This window comes from Erinaceus europaeus, chromosome 7, assembly GCF_950295315.1.
Source record: "Erinaceus europaeus chromosome 7, mEriEur2.1, whole genome shotgun sequence".
In the NCBI taxonomy this organism is placed as follows: Eukaryota; Metazoa; Chordata; class Mammalia; order Eulipotyphla; family Erinaceidae; genus Erinaceus; species Erinaceus europaeus.
In genome coordinates, this window is record NC_080168.1 from 84,706,591 (window position 1) to 84,727,924 (window position 21,334).

A 21,334-nucleotide genomic window follows, 5' to 3' on the forward strand; every position below is an offset into this window, starting at 1 on the left:
TGAGTTATGTAATTGCAGCACCATGGCATCATCTGTTCTGTTCAGATGCACATATAGAATAAGTGACTTAAGCTGGACCCTGGTACAAGCCCTTACATGTAGGAAGACCCTAATAATTAACCACTAGTGAAAGTAAGCAGGAAGTGGAGGGAAAAATAATACTGCGAAGTATACCAATACAGATATTCTAGTGGATATTCTACCAATAGTTGAGAGTATCCTTGAGTACTGTAATTTGGAAGAGATACAAAACACTGTACTGTGTGCAGGATTCTGGCCACAACGATAGCTATGCACAGTTCTCTTTTGGAGGAAATTCACAGTGATAACACTGAAAACAATTAGCACTAAACTTCCAAAGAGGAATTTAAGGAGAACCACCACAAACTATTGTCACGGGCGAGAAGTTCTAATTTTCCACTGGCTTGAATGATTCTGAGAAAGTGTTCATGTAATCACTGTTCACTCTTCCTTGCTAATTTCCCTGTAAGTATCTTAGGTGGAATTAACTGTACAAAATTGTTTTTGTCTCCTAAACACCATGCTTATCATGTATAGACTGTGCATATAGGCGCTTCTCTTAAAATGATACCCATAGCCAAAAGTAGCTGTGAGGTCTTGTTTAGAGGTTTATGTTTATAGATTTCGGTGTTTAATTGAGCTCTATAGCATATTGTTAATGTGCTCAAAGAGGACATACGTTCAGTTTTCAGCATTAAAGTAAAAAAATTTAACCTAAAGAACACTTTGCAGATGGCAAGGTTTGCGATTGCTCAAGTGGGAGAGGAAAGAAGGGAGTTGGTATCTTTGATTTGGGGATCCTTTTTGTCCAGCTTGCCTTAACCCTGGGATTGAATTACTACTACTACTACTACTACTACTACTACTACTACTACTACTACTACTGATAATAATAATAATAATAATGATAATAATCAAGGATGTTTCTATGCTGTCTAAATTTGCTTCCATGCAGACTGAATTGGAGTCCTAAAGCATTCCTTGTATCAGTGATCTTGCTGAAACATCCTTTTCCTTGAGGTCTGACTTAACACTACACATCCTATGTAAATCACTCACATCGATGTGCTTGCACTGATGGGGTGTCAGTGACTATACAAGATCAAGGAGCCTCATTCTCTGGATCCTTTTCTGTTCAGTTGATGGTCTTTTGAAACAGTTCCATGGAAATATTCTTCACAACACAAGAACTTACAGTTTACCCAAAACATAGTCTCACATAGGCATGCCACCATAAAGCTGTGAGAGTCCTATGAACAAGTTCCTGACCTAGCCTCATCTCCTCCTGGTGGTGCTGAGGGAGCCTTGGTTGTTTGGAAGGAAACTGTGTCAAGTAGGCTGTTACGTAGACACCTGCTGTGTCTGTACCCCATGTCTGCAGCATGCTGAGAACAGCCCTGATTTGGACCCCATTTCTCAGCGTTGTGGAATTTTTACCTCAACTTGAAATAAGTACGCTCAAAGGATTTTGCTAGCATTGGGTCATCTGGTGAATTTGTATAGCTGTTTGCGTCATCAAGTCAACTGGTAAGGTTTTATAGCTGTTTGCTTTGGGATAAACTTTTAAGACTTTTTAGGGGAGATAGCACCAAGACAATGTATAGTTCAGTTAGAAACAATTGTTGAGGACTAGCAAAATAGCTCACCTGGTTAGTGTGCTGCTTTGTCATATGTACAACCCAGAACTTAGCTTGGCTTCTATCACATTGAAGGAAGCTTTGGTGCTATGATATCTTCCCCCCCTCTCAGCCTCTCTGCCAGTGTAGTATTGAAACTCTGGAGATGACAGAAAAGAAAAAAGAAATTACCAAATTAGATTTCCTAGCAGAATAATGGGTAAACTGGTTTCAAGATTCTATGTAAACAAGACAGATCTATATTGCAAATAATGCAAAAAAAAATGTATGCATTAGAGCATTACACTTTATTGAAATTAACTGCACTTTTTGTAATTTGGATTTATCGTGTTACCTGCCCCTACCCCAAAAAATCATGTGTATCTATATTTTGTACTTTATATTTCTAGCTATTAAGAGTGCCTTAAACATTAATCCCCCAATAAAGGGGGAAAAAAAGGAGAGTGCCTGTCTTTGTGGCCCAGGGATAGGGGTGAGGGTAGCTTAGTGGATAAAACCTTGGACTATAAAGGATGAGGTTTGGAGTTCAATGCCTAGCACCACATGTACCAGAGAAATGCTCTGTTTTTCTCTCTTTCCCCTTCTCTCTCTCACTACTAATACAAATAGATCTTAAAGAATACCTATTCTTGGTTACTAAGTTATACTCCCAGTGTATTAATTTCCTCCAGATTTTTCAGGCAATGAACATATTTAGATAATTAATGCTACAGAAGGGTTAATACACTAGAGATTCCAATTTGTCAGCTGCAGTGTTCTTATCTTTGAATTTATATTTATGGTTTCCTTTGCCTTTTGTAAATAGTTTAGATGGAACCCTGATTAAAAAATGTACCTAAATGAGCAGGTTTAATGGACTGGCCACTAACTGACTGACAGCACACTTAAACAGTTCACATTAGGTCTAGAGAGTGTCATACACTCACCCCTGGTTCAAGTCAAGTACTACAGAGTGCGTCCATACCAAAGGTTTCTCTACCCTCTATTCATGTCTATATTTGGAGGAGGGGGGAGGGAGACCAAAGCATTGGCCCAAGAGGGATGAATTCACATATAGATGATGCTCTTACTCTATTCCCCCCAAAAAGAAATAATCACTTTAGTCTGCCCGTAACTTTAGAAAAAATTTCCCCCTCCAGGGTTATTGCAGAGGCTCAGCACTTGTACTCCAAATCCACTACACCTGTTGGCCATTTTTTCCATTCTTGTTGTTATTGTTGTTGTTGGATACGACAGAGAGAAATTGAGAGAGGAGGGGAAGACAGAGAGGGGGAGAGAAAGATAAACACCTGCAGACCTGCTTCACCTCTTGTGAAGCAACTTCCCTGCAGGTGGGGAGCCAAGGGCTCAAACTGGGATCCTTGTGTGGGTCCTTACGCTTTGTGTGCTTAACTCGTGCTACCACCTGGCCCCCAGAAAACTTTTTAAAATTAAGTAGATTGTTGATACTATGTGTTCCATTTTGTGGCTAATTTAAGTCCTTCATCAGAAGAAAATAAATAGTAATGCATTTTTGGTTATTTGTTTTTGCTTCATTCTTCTCATAGCCAAATATATAAGGTAGTTAATTGCTTTTTAAAGCAGTGTGTTTTTGGAGCCATTGAAGATTGGTAAGGCCTATAAAAGAGAGATTTTCATTAGGAAACAATTACTTTGGGAAGAAATGAATTTCCTCTTAATTTCCCAGGTAGGAGCAGCAAAAAGAATCCATCTTCCAGGCATTTCCCTCCCTTTCCTTCCTCCCTCCCTCCCTCCCTCCCTCCCTCCCTCCCTCCCTCCCTTCCTTCCTTCCTTCCTTCCTTCCTTCCTTCCTTCATTCCTTCCTTCCTTCCCCTACAGGGTTATTTCTGGGGCTCAGTGCCTTCAGTACAAATCCACTGCTCCTGGAGGCCATTTTTTCCCCTTTTGTTGCCCTTGTAGTCAGTATTGTTATTATAGCTGTTGTTGGATAGAACAGAGAGAAATTGAGAGAGGAGAGGAGACGGGGGAGAGAAAGATAGTCACCTGTAGACCTGATTCACCACTTGTGAAGCGACCCCCCCTGCAGGTGGGGAGCCAGGGGCTCAAACCAGGATCCTTACTCAATTCTTAACGCCTTGCACTTTCCAACCCTTACGCCGGTCTTTGTGCTTTGTGCCATGTGCGCTTAACCTGCTGTGCTACCACCCGATCCCCCTGGGCATTTAATTAAGAGCAACTACCAGAATGGATAGGTTCCTTAGATTACCACATGGGCAGGTGTGGAGTTGTAGTTCTTGGTCTCTGTTGCTCCCTTGGGGAAGGTGAGTTAGTTAAAGGGTCACCAGGAATGTCTGCTTACTGCCCCAAAGCTAAATTAATCCCTAGAGAACAAGCTCCACGTTGCAACCCTTAGTGTCCCAGATAGATTTTCTTTAAAAATCACTTAAAAGAATTTTTATACAAATGGAATTTTTAGTGTTTTCTTTGTCTACCTCACGGACCTTATTAGCCATGGTTGATGATACTCAGCTTGAGAGTTGGTTTTATTGGCTTGTATGGCCCAATCATACAGCATCAGGAAGCAGTTTCTGTGTTCCAGATTTCCCTGAAACGGTGCTCTCCAGTAAAGATCCTGTATTTATGGAGGTTCCAGAAGGAAAGTGATTAAGATAAATGCCTTATGGTCTGGAACAGAAGGGAGGATGTTTGTACCCAAGGTTTCAGCTTGACTTAAGTTATGTTGGCTTTTGTTTTGAGAGGAATCATTAGTTCCTGGCAATGGGCAGCACATGTCAGTTAATGGCATTGCAAAGATTGACATTATCTCCTTCTGAAAACTAAGGACTATCTTCTTACTTTGATACAGTTGTAGCTTTCTTTCATATCAGGTTTTCCTGTGGAACATACTACTTTTTAAAAACGTAATGACCTTCTGAAAAGCTAACTTTCACAGTTTAATATGACTTAAGTATGTTTTCTGTTTTATCCCCAAAGCTTTTTCCTTCTTCTTCTCCTTCTTCTTTTAAATTCTAAGTGTATGGGGTTATTGACTGATTCATTACTCTGAAATGTTTAAAGCTTTTGGTGTGTATGATCATCTGTTAACTTAAAGATGAAGCACACCACAGAGCATTGTGTGCTTTCTTCATTGCACCTTCCTGGCCACAGATGTCTCTGTCTTCATTCTTTGTTGATGCCATGAACACACTGACTTGTATTTTACTTCTTTATCAAGCATTTTATCCTGCAGTATGGTCTTGAAATCCCCTACCCATTGGTGGCTCTTTTAAGTTGCATTCTCTGTAAAGACATGAGAAAGTGCATCATTCTCAATGTTGCCATTCTGGACATAATTTATCAGTAAGTAGTAAGTTGTTTTATTGTCCACTCCCTGAACAACCTCACAGACACACGTGTTCAGACATGAGTCACCCCAAAAGCCTACAGAACACACTCATGTTCAGTGCTCAAAATCCTAAATTCGAAATATTCTTACGAGGAAGAATTCTTCTTCCCTCCCTCCCTCCCTTCCTTCCTTCCTTCCTTCCTTCCTTCTTTCCTCTCTCTTCTCTTCCCCTCTTCCTTCTCCTCCTCCTCCCCCTCCCCCCTTTTCTTCCTCTCCTCCTCCTCCTCTGTAAATTGAGGATTATGGTTTAGTTCTCAGTGAGAACATGGAAACCATTCAGTGGAAGGCTGGCTGGTTGCTAAACAGGAAGTTTGTGATGAATGACTTTTAATCAACTTGTAACCATTCATGATGGTTTAACAATTCCTGTTTATATATCCCTTCACTTCCTATAACAGAATAGCTAACCTCTATTTCCTTAGCTTTGTGTTAAGTGATGTGCTGAGTGCTTTCCACATATATTATACTGTTGAATTCCTAACAACCTTGTGTAATGCTTATTACTGTTCCACATATGCCAATATTGAGGTTTTCGGGAAAGCAAGTGGTTCCCTGGGAGTAGTCTGTAGTGAGTCTGACCTTGGACTCTCCCTACTTGCCTCTCAAATAGACAAAACTTCTTACAGTGCATATGAGTCCTGATAAAGCTAAATGTATAACTGTAGTGGTTTGAGAATCTATAGTTAAGAACTGGTTTGGTTGGAGGAGGGACACTGCATATTCTTTTTACTTGTTTTACATTTCTTCTAACAAAGCCCCATGTGGTTCTGTTTTGTGAATGAATACCCATAAGCTCTCCATCTGCATTTTAATCTTTCTGAACTCTGTATTTTCTTGAAACATAAAGTGAGTGTTTTAGGCTAGATGACCTTCCCATAGGCTTCTAGCTCACAAGTTTTCTGAGGCTTCAGGAGCTCTGCCTGTGTAGCCCTGGGCTTACTAGAGAAGCCCGAGTCCTTAGTGCAAACTAGAGGATGAGTTGACCCTTGTTCAGGCCAGGAAGAAAGGGTTCTGCAAATGGAATTTGCCTTATGGGAGAAGAGCTGACTGTGGAGTCCTAGTGTATAAGCATGTAGACTGAGATACTAGTAGCAGCCAAGCTGTTATCACCTTTCAAAGTTACGTGCTGTTGGTTGAAATATATATCCATTGACATTGCAGACAGGACCATTGACAGTGGTTCACATTTTTCTTCTGCTGGTAAGCAAAACGATTTAAAAAAAAATTGTGCACCATTAACATCTATACTAAGAACACTGTTGAACAGAGATGGTGTAAAGGAGAGGAACCAGGAGGAAGGAGTCCTCTCTGGGAACATACAAAACACACATTGATAAAGTTCACAGACTAGATACAATGCTTTTTTTTTTTTTTTTTGAAAATCCAGTTTGCCTAACTTTAAAAAAAATTACTGCTTATTGAACAGAAACAGAAGTTGAGGGGGAAGGGGGAGGGAGAGAGAGAGAGAGAGAGAGAGGGAGAGAGAGAGAAGGAAAGCCACTTATAATACTGCCCCACCACTCATGAAGCAGCTGAGGACTGGGTGCTTGAACCTAGGTCCTTGGCACTATAACGTGCTCAGCTGGCCAGATGGCTCTTTGGCTAACATTTTGAAAGACTTTCTAGAACAGCAAGTTTATTGAGTCATATATTCTTAGTGTCTTAATTTATTGCTCTTTTTATGTGACTTGGTGACTCTTGTCCATACTTACCTGCTTACAGGACAACAAGAAGTTTAGGCTTTGGGGGTAGGGGGGGGGGTGGTCTCAGAGAGAATTTTCTACAAGTTCTCCCTCAGGCCATGTTCACACTTGAAAGACATGCTTTGACTGCTATGGTTTTCTGCCACAGAATTAGCCTATGAGATTAAAAGCAAATCTATTGTGTAAATTCATAGAACTCTTAAAATTTTTTTATTATCTTTATTTATTGGACAGAGACATCCATAAATTGAGAGGGAAGGGAGTTATAGAGAGAAATAGTCAGACATCTCAAACACTGCTTTACCACTCGCGAAGCTTTCCCCTTGTAGATGGGGACCAGGGGCTCGAACCTGGGTCCTTGTGCATTGTAATATGTGTGCTCAACCAGGTGCACCACCACCCGGCCCCAATTTATAGCACTCTTTTTTTTTTTTAATTTAATTTATTTATTTATTCCCTTTTGTTGCGCTTGTTTTATTGTTGTAGTTATTCTTGTCATCATTGTTGGATAGGACAGAGAGAAATGGAGAGAGGAGGGAAGATAGAGAAGGGGAGAGAAAGAGAGACACCTGCAGACATTTACCGCCTGTGAAGCGACACCCCTGCAGGCTCGAACCGGGATCCTTCCGCCGGTCCTTGCGCTTTGCGCCACATGCGCTTAACCCGCTGTGCCCGACTCCCTATAGTACTCTTTATGGTAGAAAATCAACTTTGTAAACTCATTTCTCATCATTTCTGCTACCTCAAGGTGTATTTAAGTAACTGCAGTCTTAAATATGTTCCTTTGATTCTTGACATGGTCTTTCCTGCTGGCACTAGTGTCACATTCAGAGTTATGCTGGCTGCATACCCAACTTGGTTTGAGCCCTAGCTGGACAATTCTTTTCTGAGCCTTGTTTTTCCCATTTCTAAAATGAAGCCAATAAAGGATATACATTGAAAAGAGATTGTGAAGTAAAATGTATGAAGATCAGGAGTTCTTGAGCAGCATTTATTCAGCTTAAGTTGTTTTGCTTTTGGTTAAATGCAAAGCTCATTGTAGGCTGCCATTGTAGTTGTAGGTTGCCAAGCAGAAAGAAAATTGCAATATTCTCTCCCCCTCTTGCTGCTCCCCCCATGTGTACTCCAGCGTGTTAATGTTCTCAGTTTTCTTGAATAAAGTTGTACATATAAAAAAAAGGTGGAATATAGCTGTGGCGGGGATTGTTAGACAAGATGGAACCAGATTGGCAACTCGGCTAGGAGGCAGGATCAAGGAGCGTGAAGGGCCTGGGGAAGCTAAAGGGCGGCCCAGCAACAGAGGAGAGCTGTGAACTGAAGGTTGGACCAGACCATTTCTTCAACCCAGACCAGGGGCCAAAATAGTCACTGAATTTGACTTTAGTGCTAATTCTCCTCCCTTGATGGCTTTGATTGGGTTAGAAGTCTGTTGTAGTGGGCTCAGGGCTCCTGCCGTTTTCAAAGTCACACACTTTTTCTGGCATACACATTTATTTATTTACATATACACTGGCACTGTACAGTGTACATTCACAAATGCACATCTTTAAAATGATATTAAGCAGGGCCTGGCAGTGGTGCACTTGGTTGAGCACACAGGTCATCATGCATAGAGACCTAAGTTCAAGCCCCCAGCCCCCACCTGCAGGAGGGAAGCTTCACAAAGAACAGAGTAGTGCTGATCTCTCTCTCTCTCTCTTTCCCTCTCCCTCTCCCTCCATCCTTCCCTCCCCCCTCTTTTTCCCCTTTCCTCTCAATTTTTTTCAGTCCTACCAAATAAAATAAGGAATTTTTTAAAAATAAAAATTACATCTAAAATATTAGTTTATTTTTTAGCTAGAGCACTGCATAGCTCTGCTTATGGTGGTGTTGGGGATTGAACATGGGAGCCTCAGGCTTGAGAGTCTCTTTGCATAACCATTATGCTATCTCCCCCACCCACTATTAAGCTTTTATAGTAGAGGAAAAGTATAAATATTTCTCTTTACACTTCTGTGGCTGTCTGATTATTTCCTTGGACAGTGGGCCCAGTAGTGCCTCAGCCATGGGACAGTTCCTGTCCTCTGCCCTGAGGGGCTTTTTTAGATCCTTGCCTCTTCCCCCCAGGAAGGAGGTAAGCTAACAAGATCCAGAGCAGACTCCAGACCACGGCCTGTTGAAGTAGCCCCGCTCTAATGCTTGCTGCTGCTTCCCCATTGCAGACTGACCATGCAGGCTGTATGTGAGGCGCATAGCAGCACCCTGAGAAGACTTCAGTCAACAGTCTTGGTATCTGAAGTCCTTCCTTCACATCTCTCCACAGAATCTGAGACACTGTCCAGTGCAGAGAGGGAGAAAGCTCAACTCTTACCTCAAACTGACGTATTTTACCTCTAATATAATGGCAAATATAAGCCTCATATTAGTGGGGACATAGCACAAGGTACAGTTATAAAGAAATGGGATTAGTATTAATAATACAGATAATATTCAAAGGCAGACATTGTTTTACTGATGCCATCATCCTAATAACAGCAATAGCACCAACTAATATTGCTTAAGGTAAACACTGTACATGCACATTTAATTTTCGAAATGGCCCTGTGAATTGGGGATGAATTAATCCATCCAGCAGATATTTTAGAGCCTACCTGGTGGCGGAACACAGATATTTTAGAGCCTACCTGGTGGTGGTAGGATACAGTGCATGCAAAGCTGGCAGACCAGGCCCCAGAGCTTTCCTCACAGTTTACCGGGTAGTGGAGAGACACGCCCCCAGGGACAAGGCATAACATAATGGTGGCCAGTAAGCAGGGTCCTCTGCTGGCTGTAGATGGGATGGGGTCACTCACTCAGTGTTTCTGGGAAGAAAGGGACACTTGATCTGAGAAAAATTGAGAGGGCATGCCAGCCTGCCTCCGGTGGGAAGTGTGGTTGGTGCTCTGGACAGTAACTTTGTGTGTCAACTGGCTGTCCCAAGTGATTCGTCCTCCCCTCCCCTCCCCTCCCCTCCCCTCCCCTCCCCTCCCCTCCCCTCCCCTCCCCTCCCCGTCTCTCTTCACCTCTCCTCCCTTCCTTCTCTTTGTTTCCTTCTCTTTCTTTCTTTTTAAATTTTTTATATTTATTTATTTTCCCTTTTGTTGCCTTTGTTTTTTATTGTTGTTGTAGTTATTATTGTTATTGATGTTGTTGTTGTTAGATAGGACAGAGAGAAATGGAGAGAGGAGGGCAAGACAGAGAGGGGGAGAGAAAGATAGACACCTGCAGACCTGCTTCACCGCCTGTGAAGCGACTCCCCTGCAGGTGGGGAGCCGGGGGCTCGAACCGGGATCCTTGTGTCGGTCCTTGCATTTCGCACCATGTGCACTTAACCCACTGCACTACTGCCTGACTCCCTCTTCCTTTTTCTCCCTTTCTTTCTTTCTTTCTTTCTTTCTTTCTTTCTTTCTTTCTATTTATTTTCCCTTTTGTTGCCCTTTTTTTTGTTACTGTTGTTATTGATGTCATCATTGTTAGGACAGAGAGAAATGGAGAGAGGAGGGGAAGACAGAGAGGGGGAGAGAAAGATAGACACCTGCAGACCTGCTTCACTGCCTGTGAAGTGACTCCCCTGCAGGTGGAGAGCTGGGGTGGGGAGTGGGGTGGGGCTCGAACTGGGATCCTTAAGCTGGTCCTTGCGCTTCACACCATGTGCACTTAACCCGCTGTACTACTGCCTGACTTCCCAAGTGGTTATTTCTGTGGACTTAACACTCTTCCTAGATGGGGCAGGTTGTTATCTGAACCTTTGCTACACTTAGCACAAAAATTACTCCCAATAAAGATTATCTGGTGGTAGTTTGGGAATGGGTGGATAAATGGTAACAAAATGGATAGATGAAAGATTACATCTCCCTTATAATATTTTTGGAATGTGAACCAGTAACTTCTTCCTGCCAAAGATTGTCTGGCTCTCCCAACTTATGTCTCAGATCAAGGGTCCCTTCCTTTTCAGAAACTTGTTATGTCCCAGTGAATATGTCTTATGTATAAGAGCACCTGTCATGGGACATTTGAGATTGAAAATAAAAACAACCTCTAGTTCCTTGCCCTTAGTAGTGTGGAATCCGATCTGCAGAGTGCACAGAACACCGGTGAATTAGCCAACAGCCGGCGGAGCAAGTTGAAGGAGGAGAAAGTGCATACTGTGTTCAGGATATTTTGTCTCCCCACATTACATGGGATTCCTTGGGTTCAGCTTCCCAAGATGAGCAGAGTGCACTGCCTGGGGTGAGCAGGCACACAGATGGCAGAGAGAGTTTGAGTGAGCAGGTAACTAGGAGTGTGTGCAGAGGAAAGCCAACTCAGCATTAGCAGAAGTCCAGGCCACTGAGATAGAGTTAGTGGAGGGGAAATTTGCTGACTGGTCTCTTTTTCTCTAATGGCATCATGCAGAAACTCAGGATTTGGGTAAGTGGTTTACAGTGCTCAAGCCCTCTGACCCCACACCCTGCCTCTTTCCTCACATAATATTTGTTCATAGTTCAAGAACTGAATCTCTCTTGAGTCTTGACAGTCACATGTGGCTCTTTGTCCGTGAGCTGCACTTATCTCTGGCCTTGACTGAGTTCAGGAGAGATTTGCAGACATAACATCATCCACAGTAACACATATTCTTATGAGACTCACCCATCTGACACATCAGCCCTCTCCCCAACCCCCAGTCAAAAATCACAGCTTCTTTAATGTGCTGCTGGCTGTGTGAAAAACAGGAATTTATGTAACAAGCCCTGCATAGCAAACCTTTTCCTGTTTGGAAAAAAAAAAATTAATTGTTGGCAAAGTTAGGAGACAGCTCTGTTACTCAAAGCGACCTGAAATGTCCTCTAAGAAAAATTTGTAGTATAATATTTTGATAAGGGATTTCTGTGACCTTCCTTCTCTTCCCCCTCCCTCTCTCCCCTCTCCCCTCTATCTTTCTTTGTATCTGCCCCACATGAGTTACTGGTTGCTTCCTGAACTTCTGAGAGATATTACTGCCATGTATTCTTCAGTATTGTTAGAAATGCCCCTCCATTGTGTGTGGGGTGAGCCAGTATAATTGTATTGTAGAGGTAGCTACACTCCCTTCTCCCCTCTTTAGTGCCGATAGCCAGGAAGCTACTATCTGGGAAGATCTTTCCCTCTATCATTAAGTAAATGTGACAGGGACAGGAGTCAAGCTTCCTTTCCTCCAGAGATTTCATTGTAGCTTATCTCTGCCTATTGTGTTTAAAGAACAAGATAGTCCTGGTGGAATATTGTGCAAATGCCCAGACTACATAGTATAAAAAATGTTGAAGGGCCAAAGCACTTTGCCAAGCCCGTCTGCACCCAGGGACAGACGTGCTTCTGTAGGGAGAAATTTAGACCTTGGTCAGTTGATGTGGGGACTCTGCAGGTGAAATTGAGCCTCCAGGAGAGAGAGAGAGAGAGAGAGAGAGAGAGAGAGAGAGTGTGTGTGTGTGTGTGTGTGTGTGTGTGTGTGAAGCCTCCTTTGATGCTTGAGGAATCTTATCTGTGAGACAGGACATTAATGAAACTTGAGTATTCAGCATCGTCTTGTAGGATTTCTTGTATAGATAAAAAATTGAAGTCGTACCCAAACTTTCTTTTGCAATGGGGCTAAAGCCATAGGAAGGAGGGAAGGGGAAAGTCTTGGGAACCAAGGAAGACTGAGTACTGTCAATCACCTGTCCAGCACTTCCAGCCTGGAAGCCCCCTTTCAGGGCTGTGTCTGACCTGTGTACCTTGGCAGAGGGCTTGTCACATAGCTGCTGTGTTGCAATCCTTGGGTGGAATGTAGGACAGAAGGTCAGAGGGCATTTTGAAATGTGAATCTCTCAGTCCTGATTGCTCAGTCTCACTCTGTCTTTTGCATCTCCTTTTAGAAAATGGGATTTGCTTTTCTGTTTTGTTTTCTACCTCCTTTTTTTTTTTTCCCTTTATGAGAAGACATTAGAGCTTATATTTTGGGTTGGAGCTCCAACCTTGTCCTGTTGGGCAAAGGTTTTGTTCTGGAGCAATGATTGGCACTCAAGCATCTGTATCCTACTTTGATGGCATCAACTTGTGACCTCATGGCTGCATCCCTGGGAGAACCCAAATCTAGCTAGATAGACACTTTTCTTGTGGTTGGGGGAATCCCTTGTTAAGGGGTTTAAGGGCTCAGGCAGCTGAAACTTACATCTAGTTGGCAGAGGAGGCCCTAGAAGTCTCAGGCCCACACGCATAGTCCTGCTCTTCACAGGTCTGGGACCCAAGAATTTCACTCCAGGGTTTGGGATCACTGTACTTTTTTTTTTTTTTTTCCTTTTTTCTTTCCCCATGTGTCTCTGAATGCTGATAATCTTAAATTGGCATTTTCTTATTTTGAACCTGGCCTCACTGATTTTACTAGAGCTTGGGAGACTGTCTCTGACTCCCTTCACCTTGTGTTTGGAACTGTTGGTTTATGTAATATCTCTTAGCTCCCACCCAAACACATGAATGGTGGGAAGTAGGGTGGCCCGAGGGGTTCTGGAATGGCTCTTAAGAGTGGTAATATCCCGTGTCCTCAAAGTTGGGATTTTGTACCTCCTTCTTGCTAATTGCTTTCCATGTGCCAGATACTGCTAAGCAGACCATTCCCTCATGTAGTCTGCAAAGCACTGCCACAAGAGCTGGCCATTTGTTTCTCTTCTGCATATGAGGAAACTGAAGGTCCAAGTGGTTTCTCCTCTTTGCCCTTCCCCTTCCCCTTCCATTTCCCGTCCTTTTCTGATAGACAAAAAGTATAAGATATCATTGCACTGAAGCTTCCTCCAGTGCAATATGGGGGGTGGTATGAAATGCACACGTGGCAAAGCAGCACACTACTCAGGTGAGCTATTTCACCATCTTACCAAATAGTTTTTTTTTTCATTAATTAACTTTAGATAGAGACAGGAACTGAGGAGGAGGTGGGGGGTGTGTGTGGCACTGTTTCACTGCCCATGAAGCTTCCCCCTACAGGTGGGCACTGAATTTGTGCTCTCAGCCAGGTGCACCATCACCTGGACTCACCCAGTAGTTTTCTAAGGTTATGCTGCCTGTAACAGTTACTTAAGTACTAAAAGAAAAAAAAAAATTTTTTTAAACAAACCAGTAATTTATTAAAAGTAATTATATGGGATAATCTCTCCCCATCCCTAGTTTTTAATTGCCTTTAAAAAAAAAGCAACTAGGTGTGTGTGTGTGTGTGTGTGTGTGTGTGTGTGTGTGTGTGTGTGTGTGTGTGATGGGGGGGCCCTCAAGGACACACGAATGTTGTTGGACTGAAACATCTAGCTGTTTGCACTCTCCACAATTTCATTTCCTCCAAAACTGTCCTTTTGGTCAGAGCGGAATACAGTTGTAGAGTTAGTTGGTGCACACTAGGAATCCTTTTGGGAAGCAGCACATTACTTACTGGTTATTTTGTTGTTGAACAGATTTTGGCAGTTCAGCTTTCTTAGCCTGCTTTCCTTATATGCACCTACATTTTCCTACTGTGTTTTAGGGGATAAGTGACTCTTTCTAGGTCTTACTGGTTTTTAGGTTTTTTTTTTTTTTAATGATTTCTTTTATCCATTTCATATGAGGGAGAGCAAAGCCAGAGCTCCATTCTAGCACATGTATCACCAGGAATAAAGTCAGGAGCTTCAGGCATGCAAGTCCTCAGTTGGGTTGTTTTCTGATTCAGACTTCATTTCTTGACTAAGAATAATAATTTTCTGTAATCTGTAGACTCTGACTTGGTTTTAAGTAGTATATGTTCAGCATGAAGAAAACTGACAGCAGTTTAAGGAGAGTTAAAGTGAGAACATTTTTGACAGCACTTTGTTTTGGGGGTACTATTTGCATAAGGAAATCTAAGGGCTTTAGAAACTAGTTTCTATAGTTTATTTGTAAAATATAGATATGGCAGGTGCTTATTATAATGATGTTTATTTTTGTCTACTTATTGAATGATGCTTATTTTATGTCTTTTTTTCCTTCAGTTTGAGGTTTGTGGTGGTGTTCAGAACCATTGCAACCATGAACTCTTTAAAAAAATGTACTTGTCTTCCATGTCCTCCATATCTGTGTTCAACAGAAGGTTTTCCAGTGGCAAGATATATTTCTAATGTGATGCTTTGCTTTACAGAATTCAATTCGACATAATCTGTCCCTGCACAGCAAGTTCATTCGCGTGCAGAATGAAGGAACTGGAAAAAGCTCTTGGTGGATGCTCAATCCAGAGGGAGGCAAGAGTGGAAAATCCCCCAGGAGAAGAGCTGCATCCATGGACAACAACAGTAAATTTGCCAAGAGCCGTGGCCGAGCTGCCAAGAAAAAAGCATCTCTCCAGTCTGGCCAGGAGGGTGCCGGGGATAGCCCTGGATCTCAGTTTTCTAAATGGCCTGCAAGCCCTGGCTCTCACAGCAATGATGACTTTGATAACTGGAGTACATTTCGCCCTCGAACCAGCTCCAATGCTAGTACAATTAGTGGGAGACTTTCCCCAATTATGACCGAGCAAGATGACCTTGGTGATGGGGATGTGCATACTATGGTTTACCCACCGTCTGCTGCAAAGATGGCTTCTACTTTACCTAGCCTGTCTGAGATAAGCAATCCTGAAAACATGGAAAACCTTTTGGATAATCTCAACCTTCTGTCATCACCACCATTGACTGTTTCGACCCAGTCTTCACCGGGCACCATGATGCAGCAGACACCATGCTACTCATTTGCACCGCCAAACACCAGTCTGAATTCACCCAGTCCGAACTACCAAAAATACACCTATGGCCAGTCCAGCATGAGCCCTTTGCCCCAGATTCCTATGCAGACGCTTCAGGACAACAAGTCGAGTTATGGAGGTATGAGTCAGTATAACTGTGCACCAGGGCTTTTGAAGGAGCTACTTACTTCTGACTCTCCTCCTCATAATGACATTATGGCACCCGTTGATCCTGGCGTGAGCCAACCCAACAACCGGGTCCTTGGCCAGAATGTGTTGATGGGCCCTAATTCGGTCATGCCGTCCTATAGCAACCAGGCATCTCATAACAAAATGATGAATCCCAGCTCCCACACCCACCCTGGACATGCTCAGCCAACATCTGCAGTTAACGGGCGTGCCTTGCCCCACACGGTAAACACCATGCCCCACGCCTCGGGTATGAGTCGCCTGGCCCCAGTGAAGACAGCTTTACAAGTGCCTCTGGCCCACCCCATGCAGATGAATGCTCTGGGGGGTTATTCCTCAGTGAGCAGTTGCAATGGTTATGGGAGGATGGGCCTTCTCCACCAGGAGAAGCTCCCAAGTGACTTGGATGGCATGTTTATTGAGGGCTTGGACTGTGACATGGAATCCATCATTCGGAACGACCTCATGGATGGTGACACGTTGGATTTTAATTTTGACAATGTGTTGCCCAACCAAAGCTTTCCACACAGTGTCAAGACGACAACACACAGCTGGGTGTCAGGCTAGGAGCTAGTGAGCAGGTAAGTTCCTCTTCATATTATAAGACCTGAAAATAGAACTAAACAGAGGGGAACAGTCATGTGAAGTGTATTGTCAATAATTAGGACTTGACTGTGCCACCCTTAATAAAGAATCATCTTTTATCTCTCATTCTCCACCACCACCACCCCCTTTTTTATTTTTTTTTTTAAATTTTAAGGTTTTCTTTTGAATTTTAAAATAAGGAAGCTTCCTTTAACAGCTTTAAAGATTTTGTTTTTGACAGTTGACTGTGTCTTTTCACTACCTCATTAATAAATGAATACATTTAATACGAATCAAGTATTAAAGGTCCCCCCCATGAATGATTTCAGAATTGTTTGAGAAAAGCTCTAGTTTCCCCTCCCTCAGTACATTTGTTACTCTAATACATTAAATAGAATTGATTTTAATTCTCTATGTGTTTGTCTCCCCCCTCCCCCAGGCTATGCTCAGAAGAACTTCAGATTGTCTGACAGCAGGAACTGAGAGAAGCAGTCCAAAGATGTCCTTCACCCCTCCTTTTTATTTTCTTGATTAGAAAAAATAAAGTGCATTTCTTTTTTTCCTTTCGTCAGACTTGGCAGCGAAGACACTTTTCCTGTACAGGATGTTTGCCCAATGTTTGCAGACTATGTGCTGCTGTAGATAAGGATTGTGCCATTGGAAAGTTCATTACAATGAAGTGCCAAACTCACTACACCATGTAATTGCAGAAAAGACTTCTAGATCCTGGTGTGCTTTCAAGTTTTTGTATATAAGCAGTAGCTACAGAATTGTATTTGTGTGTGTGTTATTATTTTTTTAAATATGCATCTGGTCCAAGGAACGTTTATACTCTTTTTGTAATACTGTGATGGTCTCATGTCCTTAATAAGTTAAACTTTTGTTTGTACTACCTACACTCTCTACTGAACTGATGAATCACAAAGAACGAAGCTCTCCATTCTGCACCTCCATTGAACAGCTTTGGGACTGTTCACGTTGCCACATAATTCACATGAGAACCAATAGCCTGTTATCAGTCTGCTGAACTAATGGACTTGTCATACTTTTTTGGAAAAAAAAAAAAACTTAAATGCCAGCCTTGTACAGGTCTTTTCTATTTTTTTGTTTATTTTGTTATTTGCAAATTTGTACGAACATTTAAATGGTTCTGATTTCCAGATAAATGATTTTTGATGTTACTGTGGGGACTTGAGGTCATTTTTGGAATAGATATTGAACTGTAATGTTTTCTTAAAACTAGAGTCTACTTTGTTACATAGTCTGCTTGTAAATTTGTGAAATCCCAGATATTTGACACAGCATCCTTGATTTTTCCTTTTGTATTTCTAACTGGATTAGTACTGATTTTTCTATGTGCTCAACTGGTTTGTACACTTTGGGATGCTAGTTAGTGATATTTCTGACTAAACTTAAAATCACTGTAATTAGTATTCGTATACTCTTGTTTCTGGTCCTACCTTGGCAGGAGAGTGAGATATAGTTAGTGGACACTTTGTGTTTATGTTTAGGAGAACAGTATGTTTTCCATATGTGTATTTTAGAGAGATTCTGTCAGCTTCTACTAGCTCGTGAACTAATGGCACCACATAGCACTCAGTCATTTCATGTGTGACTGACTGTATACTGCGTGGTTTCACTTCCTCCCAGGAGGCCTCATAGTGTTTTTAGATAGGAAAGAGGCCCTGCCTCTAAAACAGTGCTTATGTTCTCAAACTCTGGGGGTTTGAAGTTTTTGAGTTGAGCTTCAGCAAAATTGTCTCTCATTAAGTGTGTGCGCTTAATTTGGTTTGGGTAGAGACTGGTTTGATAGCTCTGCCTTGAAGGATTATGCAGATATTAATATTAATCCCATTTAATCCCAGAATTAATCCCACTTTTCCTCTCTCCCACACTGTGGAATTTCAAGTTAAAGGAGCAAAATTTTAAATAGTCACTCATAGAATGCCTTATGGAAAAGAATTTGTTTAAAAACTGAGGCAATTAACTTGAAAGCCAGCAAACCAGCAGTAAATTATATATTAGAATGTAGTTTTAAAACTTAAGAATAGCAGTGTTTTTTGAGCCTTTCTAAACTATAATTTGGATCTAATAAGTTTTAATATTTTCCAGGTATCTGTAACTGATAGACCAAGTTAATTGGTTTTGCCTGTGTGAGCCATCAATATATTCAAATCATGTAGAATGCTTGAAGGCAGCATGATATGAGGAGACAGGTGCACACAGTTGCTTCTGTTGTCTATTTGTGTAGAGTCTGATTTCTGTGAACTTAGCTCAGGTCACACTTGCTTGTGGTCTGTGTGAGTTGCATCTCTCAGCTTAGTTCTTCCTACATATTTCACAATACCACAGGTGTATCTGATAAATTTCCTACAGAAAATCAGCTTTGTTGCAGGTTTCCCAAGATGACTTTTACCTTCAGTTCATAAAACATCCACCTCTTAGCCATCTTCTTTGGCCACCCCAAAATACTTTCGGTTTTAGATGCCTTAGTTCTTTAAGCAGTGCTGCCTGCACAAGTGATAGAACTTGTTGGTGCCGGGGCACTGGGTCCATTCCTGTTATCGTGTGCTGCCACTCTCCTCTGCCCATTATCCTTACACAGCGAGCCCAAAAGCCCCTATTCCTTCTCATTTACAGCTAAAAATCACTGTTCAGATCTTGCTAGTACATTGAGTGACTTAAAAACAATGTTTCTCCTTCCTGAGTCTGTGTAAATATATCTTTTTCCTTAAAAAATTTGTGTGTGTGTTGAAATTCTATGAATCCTAGGTAACTCTCCTGGGGTCCAGTGAAGTCCAGTGAAAAGCACCTTGTCTATTTTGAAAACAAACATTATGCAACCTCTGGTGATTCTTTTTCTGTACGAATACTGACTTTCTGGAATAATTAGTATATCAGTTATTGTATATGATTGCTTTGTGAAATGTACAAATGATATCACCTATGCAGCCTTGTTTTGATTCATTTCCTCTGGTTTGTACTGTTATTAAAAAAAAGCATATTGTATTATAGAGCTATTCAGATATTTTAAATATATAAAGTATTGTTTCCGTAATATAGATGTATGGAATATATTTAGGTATTAGTTGCATTACTTGGAAAGTTCTGTTTTGACAAACTGACAAAAGTCTATTAATGAACAGATTGAGTAGTAAACCAGTGGAACACCCCCAGGAAGGACACTTAATTGGAGACAGTTTTCCAAAGGTTTCCGGTTTGAACTTGAGTTGTTGCATATATGTTATCATTATGCCCCCACCCTAACCCCTTACTTGAAATTCTTACATTGAGCTCTTACAAATTCTTAATTTATAACTGACTTTGAAACAAGAAGTTTCTCTTGTGGTTTTAGTTTGGGAGTAATCATAAAAGTTTAAAAAAATGTTTATGCAAACAAAACAGCCTGGCATTACTCTTGGCCTCCTCCTCGAGTTGGTGCATCACCTGGCAGTGTGGTCAGGTGTGGCTACCTGAGTCCTGCCAGAAATCCACCTTCTCGCATTTCGTTACTAGAGTTTAGTAACAGTGCAGATTTCTTGTCTGATACTCTGAGAAGTGCCTGATGATGCTGATGTACTTACAGACACATGAACAATCTTTGCTATTGTATAAAGCCATAAATGTACATAAATTTATGTTCAAATGATTTGGTGTCTTTCTTTTTTTGGTGGTTTAGAATAAGCTCTTTACTAGGGTTTAAAAAACCTATTTCATGTTCACTGGAGTTATACTTTATCAACCACAGTGCCATGGCTTGTCAAATCTGGTATTTCCTTTGGGGGTATGTGTGTGAAGAAGGGGATGGTTCTTCGGGGATCAAACAGCAACTCCTGAGAGCTGAAGAACAAGTAGAGTCTCTGATAAGAAATGACCCTGGAGTACTTCAACGTAGGAATGTCTGAAACTGCATTCGGCATTGGTAGTTACCAGGCATATTCAGTCTGATGTCATAACAGACCATGCTTAATGAAAAAACACCTGAAGTGCAAGTTAGGTGGGTCCTGGCTAGGAGGTCACAGAGAAGGCACCGGGTGGTGTGGAGGGAGCAGTGCTTTCCAGAAGTGCTGTCTAGGGTGTGGGAGGCAGCATGATGGTTATGCAGAGAGGCTCTAATGCTTGAGGCTCCAAGGTCCCAGGTTCAATTCCCAATACCACCATAATAAGCCAGAGCTGAACAGTCCTCTGGTAAGGGGGAAAAATCATTCCAATGTGCTGTCCGTGCCTGTCAGTATATCGCTTATCTATCTACTTTTACTTGTGGAATGAAGGATCCTTCAGCCCCTCTCCCTCAGAAAAATGCCTAAGTAGTGACAATTAGATTAATCTAGTTAAAATGCATTTTATTTTTTATTTTTAAAAATATTTATTCCCTTTTGTTGCCCTTGTTTTTTTGTTGTAGTTATTATTGTTGTTATTGATATTGTTGTTGGATAGGACAGAGAAATGGAGAGAGGAGGGGGAGAGAAAGAGAGACACCTGCAGACCTGCTTCACCACTTGTGAAGCGACTCCCCTTGCAGGTGGGGAGCTGGGGGCTCAAACCAGGATCCTTACACCAGTGCACTTTGTGCCACGTGCGCTTAACCCACTGCACTACCTTCCAACTCCCTAAGATGCATTTTAAAACCAGGTTAAATAAAGCACAGCCTCACCTTGCTTCAGAGTTTTTATTTTTATTTTTATTTTTTTTTACCAGGCAAGTGAATGAGTTGGAAGAAAAACAATTACTATAAGGTTGATCTCTTTAGACTCCAAAAGGTCAGTCCAACTTTCAGACCTTCCCTCCCACCCTTCTAGCAATGAAACCCTTAAAAGACAGAAGAGCAAAGTATAGAGCAAATAAAAGCATCCTCTCTAGACACTGGCTTATGCACTGATGATTTTGAAAACAGTTGATTCAGACCAATGCAGAAATGCAAACTGATGGTATTACCAAAACTCAAATCGGCAGGCCTCTTTCCAAAACCTGCATGTATTCACAAGATCCCATGTCTAATGTCACTTACTAAGATGAGTTCCCAAGTTTCACATTACTGATGAGAAGGAAGCAAGACAGCTTGAAGGTTTTCCTGATAACCCCAAAGGGTTCATGCTTAATGTAGGGGGAG

General features: G+C 41.8%; 1 protein-coding gene across 1 annotated transcript in view; it reads left to right on the top strand.

The window, feature by feature from the left end:
• FOXO1 (forkhead box O1) overlaps nt 1–19,873 on the top strand; it is a 113,627-nt gene extending 93,754 nt beyond the window's left edge. Inside the window, exons 2-3 of the mRNA XM_060194896.1 lie at nt 14,872–16,220; nt 16,664–19,873. Of these exons, the coding sequence (XP_060050879.1) occupies nt 14,872–16,206 (1,335 nt within the window). The 3' untranslated portion in view covers nt 16,207–16,220; nt 16,664–19,873. The remainder of the gene's footprint in view (nt 1–14,871; nt 16,221–16,663) is intronic.
• The last annotated feature ends 1,461 nt before the right edge of the window (nt 19,874–21,334 follow it).